This window comes from Ptiloglossa arizonensis, chromosome 3 (assembly GCF_051014685.1).
Source record: "Ptiloglossa arizonensis isolate GNS036 chromosome 3, iyPtiAriz1_principal, whole genome shotgun sequence".
NCBI classification, from domain to species: Eukaryota; Metazoa; Arthropoda; class Insecta; order Hymenoptera; family Colletidae; genus Ptiloglossa; species Ptiloglossa arizonensis.
The window spans coordinates 10,029,189-10,042,131 of NC_135050.1; the positions used below are offsets into that span (position 1 = coordinate 10,029,189).

The 12,943-nt window shown below is 32.1% G+C and overlaps 2 protein-coding genes across 7 annotated transcripts in view; one reads left to right on the top strand and one right to left on the bottom strand.

Annotated features, from left to right (window-relative positions):
* The window catches only part of LOC143144458 (salivary peroxidase/catechol oxidase), a 33,552-nt gene extending 27,375 nt beyond the window's left edge, over positions 1-6,177 (top strand). For all 4 annotated transcript variants that reach the window (XM_076306885.1, XM_076306883.1, XM_076306884.1 and 1 more), the window contains exons 7-13: positions 1,601-1,784; positions 2,421-2,763; positions 3,055-3,211; positions 3,404-3,574; positions 3,849-4,047; positions 4,453-4,558; positions 5,272-6,177. In XM_076306885.1, coding sequence (XP_076163000.1) covers positions 1,601-1,784; positions 2,421-2,763; positions 3,055-3,211; positions 3,404-3,574; positions 3,849-4,047; positions 4,453-4,558; positions 5,272-5,359 — 1,248 coding nt within the window. In that variant the 3' untranslated portion in view covers positions 5,360-6,177. The remainder of the gene's footprint in view (positions 1-1,600; positions 1,785-2,420; positions 2,764-3,054; positions 3,212-3,403; positions 3,575-3,848; positions 4,048-4,452; positions 4,559-5,271) is intronic.
* The window catches only part of LOC143144462 (leucine-rich melanocyte differentiation-associated protein), a 69,889-nt gene that overhangs the window by 13,084 nt on the left and 43,862 nt on the right, over positions 1-12,943 (bottom strand). The gene's annotated exons all lie outside the window — the stretch shown is intronic.

Here is a 12,943-nt window from a genome sequence, read left to right on the forward strand (position 1 = left end):
TTGGTTAAAAGTTCTTGCCTGTACATTGTATTCTTTAGCGTTTTCCAATTGGACGCTAATTATTGGGTTGCTCGGAAAGTCATCTCGTTTTCCAAAATGGAGAATATATAATTTAATAAAATGTTTATACAATCTAAAAAAATCACTTGTAATGTGTTTCATTTTCACCAAAAAAAAAAAACAAAATGACTTTTCGAACAACCTAATATATATAGCACAGTGCAACACGAATTTTGATTTGCAACATTCCTAAACATGAATCCGGGAGCAGAATTGCTCTACCAGTCTCAGTTTTTGGAAAACACACATTTTTGTAAAAATCCAGGATTTTCGATAAAAATCAGGTATTACATGAAAATTAAAAAATGATAGGGACTTCGGTTTGATCTTCAATGATAGAGGAAAGTTTTCCGAATCTAATGGTATAGGAGTTATTAATTTTGATCCTAATAGTTATAAATGACCGTCAAAGCTTAAAAGAGTGCCGATATGTGTAGTGCTTACAAATTATTTTTGCATATTTTCGAAAAGTTCTTTATCTGGAACGAAAATTGTACACAGGATTAGATTCTGCAGACATTTCTGAAGAAGAAAGCACTCGGCAAAAGTGTCGAAATTGTTTTTAATTCGAACAGGCCGACAAAATATCCGTGCACAACTCGTGCATAGCGTTTTGTCGTCATTGTGATTTGTTGCATTGTGTAATCGGAGAAAAATTAATTTGGCCGTTCAAGAACCGTGAGAAATTATTTTTAATCAGGAACGTAATCTGGTATAATGTAAGAATAGAAGTTACATGATCATTATTGGTGCGTGATCATAATCGAAGTGACCTTGAACGGTTAACGGAATTTCATTCGAATATAGTATTGGTTTTTTAAAGCCGTGTCATCGGCACACATACAGATAAGTTTGGGAAATATTATCTCGAAAGGTTATTTTATCGCACTTTATTTAGCGTTCGAAGTAAACAACTTCTATATCTTTTTTGATTACAAGGGAAAAATTGTGACTGGTTTGAATATCGTAAAATAGAAAGAAAAATGTATGTGAAGATATGAACAAATAAGTTGTAATGGACTATGGTTGTAATTGCTCTGGGATGAACTGGGGATCATTAATAAATCGGAATTAGAATATTTGTGGCTGATTTTATGAATGCAGTCAAATTTAATACTAATTGAACAGTTATAAATACCTGTTAACAAATTTACAGAAAGGAATAAAATTAAAAAAAAGGTTACTTCGATAAAGTGTACTTTGAAAAACTATAGTTTCATAATATTTCAATGCTTGTGTCAGTAGACGACGACTGAAACTATCTGTTATTTTCTATTTCGAAGATATCATGAAGTTTTCAAATATACGCAATTCAACATTAAGCAAATTGCATTTTTATGATAAATAAAATGTATATGATTGAGCTAGATCTTAGTAAGTTTACTTGCTACCAAATAACTTGAAGTATTTATTGTTGAAGTAATACTTCAATAGAAATTTATATTGGTTGCTAATATCAGTAAACAATGAATCAATAATAAAACATTTAGCTACGATTTTTAGCAATAAAGAAAATAATATTGCAATTTTTAATTAATAGATGAATCAGGCAAGTCACTTTCTGGATGGTTCAGCGATCTATGGTTCTACCTTAAAGAAATCTCGTGAACTCCGCGAATTTGAAGGAGGACGATTACGGGTTCACAATAAAAATAATCACGAATTTTTACCTGTTGGAGGTTTAGAAATATCATTCGAGTGCAACGAAGAATGTTACAATTCTGGTAATTGTCAATACTTTCTATACTGATATCCTTGTTTAAACTGGTTCAAATAATAATTCCCTACTCCCAAATAATGAATAATTGCAACTAATAGTATTCTTAAAGCTGGTTCTTCCTTAATCTATTCAGCCTTCAGATATTTCGGGCTTTTCGTGTGGACGAATTACTCCATTGCTTTAGCGCCTTAGATGGACAAACTGTGTCGTTTGATTTCTATGAATAGAAAATGTTTAGATGACACGATGTATATCGTTTTGATTTAAAACGTGCACTACGAGTCAGGTTTGTAGTTTAGGCTGAATGGATTAAAAGAGGATGAAAATTTTTATAGTCGATATTGAATCTCTAAATTGAGAATAGATAATACATTTTAAAAATTATACGAGACAGTAAACTTACTATATAACTTAATTATGCAACAGTATAATTAACCTTCGCGTTTTAGTAACTGTCTCTAGAGACCTTTTTTTTCACGTGGAGGCAATCTTTCAAAAACACCCCTGATCCCTTAGGATAGGGTCGGAGGTAACGTAGGATTTCCTACACTCGAAAAAGAAACCAGGTGCAGGACCTATCCACTAAAACCCCCATTGTGATAATGTGTTAATTGTTTGAATGAAACGTCCATTATTACAGGTGATCATCGTGTAAACATACATCCTCAACTGGCTGTAATTCACACTGTCTGGCATCGTGAGCACAATAGAATCGCTGACAAACTTGCTAAGTTAAATTCTAATTGGTCAGACGAGAAACTATATCAGGAAGCTAGACGAATAGTAATTGCTGAAATTCAACACATCAGTTACAAGGAATGGCTTCCTGTATTGTTGGGCAAGAGGTACACTCGAGCTGTTGGGCTCATCGTTGGAAATAGTTACAGTCGTAACTATAATTCTGAGGATGATCCAGCAGTCAGTAATGAGGTTGCAACTGCAGCTCTACGTTTCTTGACTTCCTTGATGCAAGGACAACTACGGTGAGTTATAAGATTTAGTCCAGACTAAGGTTTCATTAAGTTTACTTCATCCAGTTAAAATATATGTTGTTTCAAGTTAGTAAAAGGTCATTTCTATGGACGATTCTATAGTATTAATTTTAACTTTTCGATCTATTAGTTAGTGTGTTTGTAATATCTACAAGAAACATATGCAATTGCAATGACTATGTTACTGAATATTCAGATTGCAAACATCTTTTGATTAAAAATTTACAAGACAAATCTTATAGTTGTAACTTTCTCCCTGACATTTATGCTTTTCTTTTCTAGCTTGACAGATAACATGCGTCAAGTCAACACGACGCTTTCATTAGCAGAGTACTTCTTCAAACCTAGTGTTATTGAGACAGATGAAGTATTTGATGGATTACTTCGTGGTATGACTACTCAGACCAGTCAGAAAATGGACATCAACATAATTTCAGATGTAAGTACAGTTCTTACTTTAAGTATACATTCCTCGCGTAAACTTCACATTATTCAACAATACTTCAATTAGACAGTGTTTTGTAAAACGTAAGGTTAACTAAAATCTTGCTTCTTTTTATAAATTTGTTATATTGGGAAATTGACATGATGAGTAATTTAAGCTATATTCAACATTGTTCACATTTTGTAGGTGACAAGCAAATTGTTCGCAAATCGTGATAGCCTTGGATTAGATGCCATCAGTTTGGATATTCAACGCGGTCGCGATCATGGTTTACCAGGATACAACCAGTATCGTAAATATTGCGAAATTCCGGTTGCGAAGACTTTTGACGACTTCTTAGATCACATTCCACTGGAGGTAAATATTGAAATAATAGGAAGTTATAGATAGTATTCGTCAAATAGAGTAGAATAGTCTTGATAAACATGAATTGAAAGACCAATATTTACTAAGTTATGAACTATTAAACATGAACAATTTTTTGTTTCCATTTAAGTATGTTTTGTTTTTATTAAGTATTTTTTCGCTCTATACACGTATCATAATAGATTATCGTATTATGAGACATCACATTCAGAAAAAGAAGAAATAATGAAATACGATAATAGAATGTTGTGTGTATTGTTAACAGATGGTAAAGAAATTGCGTGAAACTTATGCTCATCCTGATGATGTTGATCTTATTGTTGGTGGGATGGCTGAAAGACCAATAGAAGATGGCTTATTAGGACCCACTTTCCGCTGTCTGATCTTTGAACAATTTTCAAGAACACGTCGCACTGATAGATATTTCTATGATTCTATATATCAACCATATCCATTCACACCAGGTGAGAAATAATCTAATCTTGAATAGATATTACACAAACTTAACTTTGCAACTATGTATTTATACATTCAAATTAATACAGCACTATATATTACTGTACAAGTTAAGTAATATTTGTCATATAAGTTAAGCAATATTTGTGGAGTATACATACTTATATATTCATACATTAATTTCACGAATGTATTGTAATATGTTATACTAGTTGCCTTTTCATTTCTGTTCTAATAATAGTATTCATTTTTTAGTAGCTTTATTCTTTCATTATTTAAAATAAATTTGTTTCTCTGAATGTAAATATGTATAATACATATAATATACCTTTATTATACTACTTCAGTGGAGTTTTATACAATAAGTAAATTTATTTTTGTAATTAATGAGTGTTCATTAATTTTTGTTGCAGAGCAATTGGCAGAAATACACAATGTAACATTAGCAAGAATATTTTGTAATAATGGCAATAACATTACACACATGCAGCCTAATGTTTTCCTTAGGACACAAGTAGGGTAAGTAAATATTTTTGGAATACTCAATTCATTTTAATTCATTTGTTTATAATAACTTTTCTGATATTTTACAATAATATCTGAAGTTCATTTTTTACTTGGTTAAAGTTCTTTAAGTTTGATTCATTGTACATTTTTTATCTGGTCATCATAATATCCCTGTGAAAAAGTTCTGTTATTTTTCTCATTCATTCTTGAGTGTTGTAATATAAATAATAGCTTGTTTGTCATTTTGTAAGCAGTTTATTCGTCGTGATTCATTTATCTAGGGATTGAAATAACTGAAGGCCATTGAGGTTCATTAACCTCTTCGGTAGGATCGTTAACTTTAGTTAATAATTTCCCAATGTATACGTACAGTTGTGCATCCATCGACTCGTCAACAATCACTAAATGTATACATACGATTTGCTCTCGACCGTTAAATAACATTGCACAGAAGACAATCGTCGTACCGAAGAGGTTAAAACTTTATCATCACTACTTCGTTTATCTACTACGCCGTTATTTTTGTTGTTTGTTCGTGCATTCTTACAGGCACTTTTTCTTTTCTCAAATATAGAAATATATAGAGATATCGAGAAAGGGAAGTTTGTTTGTGACATCATTTAGAATCGGAGAAGTAATTACTTGTAGCGATGAGTTGAATTTGCGCGTCAGTATAGTCGCTAAGAATCACTTATAAATAGAACAATTTTTGTGTTTTCAAACAGAAATGAGCTGAAATCTTGCACGGATTTCGAAGCTATCCCCAGTGTGGACCTATTTGCCTGGGCGGAAAGGGCAAAAGCGTACCGTTGAACTTCTTCCTTAATTGGCTGGTCACATTGCCGCATCAATTTGCCCGAGTCGCAGAATGGGCACGATAGAAACCACAGTATGATGATAAAACACCATAATCGGAAAACACGAGTGATTAACTCGAATTGAATCGGGTCCTAGAATCACTACGTGATTAGGGAAAGAAAAAAGTTTTCGCTGATGCCACGCCTATTAGCGTGGCAAACGACGAACGGGCACGATAAAGGGGGATTCAAACTAAAACAGTACACACTAGACACAGAAAAGAACGATAAGGTGCATCTAAAAACGTGACTAGTCGATTAAACGAGCACGCGATAAGATAACACGTGCGACACATACGTGTCAATCACAAAAAAAAAAAACAAATGTAGATGAAAGGGGTGTCGGAGATAGTCTCATATCCAGAAAACAGTTGTTTAAGAGTAGTATAATAACACCACGAGGGAGACTTGTTTATTTTTCTGTAACAATGAATGTGTAAGAAAAGCTGAAAGTCGTAGATACGCTTTTAATCATAAGCTTAGTACGTATTTTAGATGAGTGTTTATAAGATCATGCTACTCAAGAAGATCATTAATTCATTTTTTAGTTTGTTTTGTTTCGTTATCATGCTGCATGATATTTTGAATGCTATATATAATGTATAGTGCGTAAGTGAGAGTTTTCATGTTTTCTGAGCATTTCACAGCGTTATATATATATATTTCTTGTATGAATAAATTCAGAGTATAAGACAAAATTTCACTTATCAATAGATAGTTTCTGTTAAGATTTTTTAGCGGTATGAATCGTTAATAAATGAGGATTTGATTGCATTGACTGGATACAACTTAATTATCTACGAAAATGTTTTTTATGTTAATCTTGTTATATATTGATTTTACATTGCTTTCGTTATAAATCTTTCTTTAAGATTAGAGTAAAATTCTTAATAGATTTATAATACAATCTAGTTTTCCATTCCTGGCAGTTCATCAAATTTGTATATCGATTATTAAAAAAGAAAATCATACATGCAGATCTCAAAGTTCTCGAGCTGTCATTCAGAAATTGATATTGAATTCGTCCAAAAGGAAAAGAAATATTTTTTTTTTTATTTGTGCAAACTCAGAATATTATTTCGACGAAATTTTCTCAATGTTTAAGTTGTTTTGTATAACTACCAGTTATTTACTGTTAAAATATCGAGTATGACTGATTAATTTTTAAGAAGAGAGCAACACTGTTGAACGTTTTGTACATGAATAGAATTAATTGTACTTACAGTGTTCAATACGATTCATTTTTGTTGGGCGTGATTAAAAACGTCTTCAATCGTATTGTGCATTTAGAAAGTAAAGAACAATCAACAACAAATTTAAATCTTTTAAATCTTTTTATTATACCAAATTTTTCTTGTATATGTTTCCTCTGTAAATAAGCCTTGTATGGTAGCAAATATCAGAGGTAATACTGGAAGCTTCTGAAAAATTTATATTTTCTTATTGAAGACTTCATTGAAAAGTACAAAGTGAATTCAAATTTTTATTGTATTGTTTTGGAGTACAAAACTATAGTCGAATCAATTAACTATTTATCCCCACCATACTATTTAGCCACCCTACATATAGTAGCCCACAAAAAGGTTAATACACAAGGATAAAATTTATTCAATTTAATTTTATTGGCCATCAATATCATTTTTGTGTAACATAATTTGATGTAATTAGAGTTGCCAGTCTTTAAAATTTAATACTTTCGAATCAAATAGTCATTTTTTCTGTAGTAGATGAATGATGTTATTTGGTAGGAATACTACCACATAAAGGCTTTGTATAATCATGCAATATAATATGTAGGTATTCAAATGTTAAAAACAACTAATAAAGCAGAATATTTTAATGTTAAAATTAAATTTGCAAACAAGTGTTAAAAATGGCAACAAATTCGTCATGAAATGGGAATGTAGAAGTGTATAATTTACAAGTTAGTGCCAAACAACATTGAATTTTGAAAGTTTACAACTTTTCTGACAATAATCTCAAACGTATGCAAGTTGTACTTAGTCTAACAATTTGCCATAATTTTAAAACGTGAGTGGAAAAAAATTAGCAGTGAAATCACCATGAATTTGGTGATATCTACAAAACATTTATAAGGTTTAATTCAATCGTATAATATTAATAGATTCCAGTATAAAATATATTTCGTCAGTTTATTATTAAATATACAGAGCGTTTTGTATGCTGGCACTTGTATCAAAAGAAAAATTATATTATTCGATTCAAAGAAGTCCTATTTTGAAGATTTAGAATTCTGCTTTAATTATGTGTAAGAATGTTATATAAAAATTCTCTTAAGAGCCCAATAAAATTAAATTAAATAAATTTTATCTTCTCGTACGGACACTTTTATTGATCACTGTATATAATTTGGAATAGAGAGGTAAGTGGCTATACTTCCGGAAAGTCTCAGTGACTAATCGGCGTAAAATTTTGAAAAGAGAAAGGCTAAAAGGAGTAGATCGTAAATGTAAAACATTAACTTCGAGTATTTAATAGTTTCCAAAATAATAATAAAAAAGAAACTTTCCGCACAATATATTTATATCTAAATAGTGTATCGTGTCAAACTGGGTAATCACGCTAATTGTAAAATAAGTATATAAAAAAATATGGATAAATAGAAGCCTAAAATTGACTTCTGTCTCTACGGACCGCATTAACCCATAATAGTCCGGAAGTATTTCAAGTTTACTTACCGACAGGTCCAAGCTATTTTGATACAAAGAGAAACTGCGTACTAAACATTTTTATATGAAGTATAAAAAAGAAAATACATATTTTTCAGTGAAAATTTATTGATATATATACGTACATACAAACACAGGGCAATAGGATAACAAGATAATTTAAGTTTTATATTTTTTTAAGATATGATACTTTTCGAAGCACTCTCCAATATGTATGCCTGGTTTGAGGGTGCAAGTATCGCAAAAAAAAATCTAGTTTTTCGTCTTCCCTCTGGAACCTTTCGATCCGAGCATACTACGCAGTCTTTTTTAATTCCGTTGCGAACGATGTGGAGTTTTCTATCTAATCGCGCAATCCTTGTTCAACATTGGCGCGTCCTCGAGATTTTTACCACCATATAAGTGTCATTGGAACCAGTAAGTAAAAGTGCCATGCCACTTATGTGATGACATTGGTCCGTTAAGGGTTAATGTGACTGTCCTCCGTTGCAAGCTGTTGTCGTCGTTTGTTGTCAGGTATCAAATAGTCGATGACGTAAAGCAACATTGAACCTCGATTCCTATAAGGTACCCCACTTAAAATTTACCCAACAGTTGACAATACTAAATACAGAGAATGACGGTTGCATTAGTGACGCTTGTGTGACGTACAAATATAGGCAGAATACAATATGTACGTATCGTATGGGATATTTTTTATTAACATTTCGGAAACTTTTAAATACGCGAAGTTAAAATTTCATTCCCCGTCTTTTCAAATATGGCGCCGATTGGTCATCGAGACTTTTTGGAAGAACATTCAGGTAAGTTACAGTCAATCACTCTTTAGCTATTCATTTTTTTTTTTTTAAATTACAATATACACGTATAAAACAAGGTTAAACTTCACAGATTATTATTTACATTTATTATTGTATAACATAAAATAGAAAAAGGTATATACCTTCTATGTATCTAAAGATACATACTTCTACAAGAAAAATAAAAATAAAATCATCGCCACTTTGAATACATTCGTGAAAATAATCTCATAAAAAGAATCGTCCATCCATTTACCATTAAATTTGAAGAAATTTAAGATTATGCCAGTGTTCCTAATACTCTAGGGCAATTTTACAATAACCACTCCCTTACAACTGTTGTCTTAGGGTCATTGACTTGATACATGTGAAATGTGTTTCCAATATACAATTTTTCTGCACTCTGTCTTAAATGGTTTTTTAAAATGTTTAAATGTTGCCATTTATCCATATTTCTTTCTATTAAATGTAAACTCCCAACATCCAATGCTGCTATCCATCCCCAAACCATAATAGCATTTCCACTATGCTTGAACGTTGATTTAAGATTTTTCAATTGTAATTGTTCGTTCTGTTTTCTTCACACTATTACTTTTCCGTCGGAACCATGGACCGTGAATTTGTTTTTGTCGGTAAAAAGCACGTTTTCGCCAGAAAGAAAAATCTTTGTTCATATATCGCCTATTAAATTACAATCCGTTTCATTTTTCGCATCGATGAATCGTTTCTTACGGCCTGACTCGGTAATGGAAATCATTTTTTTGTAAAGTTCTAATATTTTCAGGATGGACTTTTTTATTTAAATATTTCTCAACATCTCTTCGAATTTGCTGGCACTTTTCATAGGATCTTATTTAACTTCTTGAAGAACATAACGTTCGTCTTGATCTCTATAATACTACGACTTCTGTTCAATATCTTAGAAATTTCCTTCTGAGGGAAACTTTCTGCCTTTTTCCTTCAGTTGTCAACTTTTTGACGCTTCCAATCTAGGAATATTGCTTGAACTTTCCATGCAATTTGCAGAGAACGTAATGTATCTTTTGCCAGCTAGATCGAAAAGGTATTTTAAACGCAAGGGTTAATATTGTCAATGCGAAGGTAACTTCAATTTCCCATAAACTGTTTTAAACCAATCTTTATCAAAGCGATAACTAAACTTTGAATTTTATACGCTCAGATTCTTATTAGTATACTATTATATTTGAGATCGATTTATAAGAACAGTTTGTCGACCATTCCGATATTCACATTAGCGATAGCAATATTCATCTAGTTCTTAAAAATTTTGATTTTATTCGTTTCTCTATTCTCCCAAATGGAGATATTTAACATGACTTAGACTTGAAACCTAAATTTGATTAACTCGAAACAATGTCTCGCAACTGATTGTTACTATACGATGCTTAGCAACACAGGGACGAAAATTAGTAGAAATGTTTAAAATGCGCGTATTTCACACATAAAAATATTTCTTTAGACGACATAATTCAGCATTTGGCTCAAGTCTGAAGACACTCTAATTGTAGCTCAGAATCGTTTGACTTTTGCAATTTCAAATTAGAATTCACTGTTTTATAGAATCCGAAGGGTTAAATATTTAACGAACCGTAATAATCAATAGTCGTTCTTCTTTGATAGCCTCGTGTCTGGATGCACGAGTTTTCTGTTATTTAGGAGCTTAAATTGATAAAAAGAAATCGTTGTTAGTGTCTGCCCTCTATGAGCGATTCGCTTGATACAGAAGTACGATTTTTCATATTTTTGCTAGAGTGCTTCGAGTTAGAGTGGTGCATTCTATAGAGTTTCGACATTACATAAAAAATAATATAGAAATAAAATATAAAAACAGGGTAATACAAAATAAACATACAAAAATATAATAGAATAATATAGTAAGGTAAGTATTGCGTTACGACCAAGATTCTTAAGTATTTCGAACCGTGAAAACCAAGTGAAGTTTTCTATGTAAGTTAACAAAAATTATTCGAATTTTTCTATCAGTCGTCTAATACGTTTCGTACATCCTTAGAACTTAAAAAGTGTGCAATGTCGTTATTACTTGGATACAATGCATATCTTAATTTTGTAACTCTACTGCCCTAAAAATTAGAATAATTGAAAGTACTGCGACAATTGATTTGAATACTATTAGAAAAGAAAAAATAACTACAAGTAAGTGTACGTGTGCACCAAACGAAACGTTTTATAGCGTTACGCCCGCGAATGACGAAAAGGTCATTAAATTGCACTTAATGAATCCACCGTTTCATGGATTTCACGAGGATTAACGTCACATCGTTATTAACATAAGTGAAATCTTACCTCATCTCGCCGGAAACATGAAATCTGTGTCACCACACCAGAAATGTACAACTGAAAGGACAAACGCCGGTTTGTTTTAACAATGATGAAATTGTTAGGCTCTGCAAGTGCGATTGCCGAATCGCGAGTTTGCACGGGACGAAATTATCTGGATTTCAGACCCAATTTTGTGTTTCTTACGCTTTCGAAAAAAAAGAAGAAAAAAAAAAGAAACAGACAAAACGTTCTCGAGAAAACTTGATACGATCTGACAGGACACACAACTTTCTTTCAAAGATACGAGCGACATGGTTCCTCTAGGCAACAGATTCTCTTCCGGCATTGTAAATTTTATGGTACAAGTAAATTAGTATGCAGTCTTGGCGTAGTTTTTGTTGAACCAGTTGAACACACTGGTTCAAGACCTTTTTTAACTTTCCTCCGTAAAAATAATATTTTATCGATGTGTAACGAAATTAGAACTACTAGACACCAACTTTGATGTAATTTTGTACAAATGTTCATCGGTTCAATCTAGAAATTACTTTTCGGATTTAAAGGGGACAGCATCCCTTATATCAGTTCTACTCGTTTTATTCGTGCCTAAATGTTTCATAAATTATAACAGATTTTAGAGGCTTGTAAATTGGTCGGACCGTTACGAAATGTTTTTATTCTCCATGGAAATTTATGAACAATTCTCGATCTATGTTGATTTACACTTTATTCGATACATCAGTCTCGAACTGTGTTCCGCAAAGAACTAGTGTTAATAAATAAATTGTTAATAATTGAAAAGCTAAAGTAAACAAAGCAACTGTGCACACACCACTTTTGTATTATTGCAACAATAAAAATTGGACCATTTGTGGATAGATTGGTACTCGTATATTTTTTAAATAACATTCTTTATATTATTCCAACTTTAATTTTTCATTAGAAACGTCTGGAAATATTCGCTCAAGAATAGAACCTAATTACTTTCTACCCTTTTTATATGAAAGATATGGATATGAAATATATTATATATTATATAACCCAGACCTACCCTTTTTATATGAAAGATATGGTTATGAAATATATTATATATTATATATTATATGTGGATATGAAAGAGATTCATAAAAGGAGCAATTAAAGAAATAAATATTGGTACAAGTTCTATCACGTTTCGTCTTACTTTAACCAGACCCCACAGGTACGTGAATAAAAGTTACATTAAAAGAGAAAAGTTCCATCGTTGCATTAGTGTTATCCCATCGATATTCGAGTTCAGATTGGTTTACATCGCCCCGTCGTCGAGCTTCGGAATGAGTCAAGGGGAAATCCCCCAGCCAGTGGTGGGAATGAACAACACGCAGTTATGCTGTAGATAGCAGTTATGAAATTTTTACTGCACATACATTTTGCCCGAACGAATCCCAAATTAATTCGAGAATCACTGGTTTAATGTGCCGTTTCCACGAAGAACATGTTACATTGCTATGATATTCTTAGTCGATCGAGAACTATGATTCTTCGTCGATCAACCCTCGAGTTTTACTTCATTCCCAGCATCGTGTTGTTATTTATCGAAAATACACACGGTCAATACAGAGTGCATACTCGAAACGTGCAAATAGTGCACAGATGTTGTGTGCTTCCGTTTACTCGTATCGCTGGGATGCAATCGATAAAAATGGGTCCCGTGATTAAGTATCGCGAAAATGCGATTAAACGTTTGTTCTATCGTTGCAAAGTGTGTAT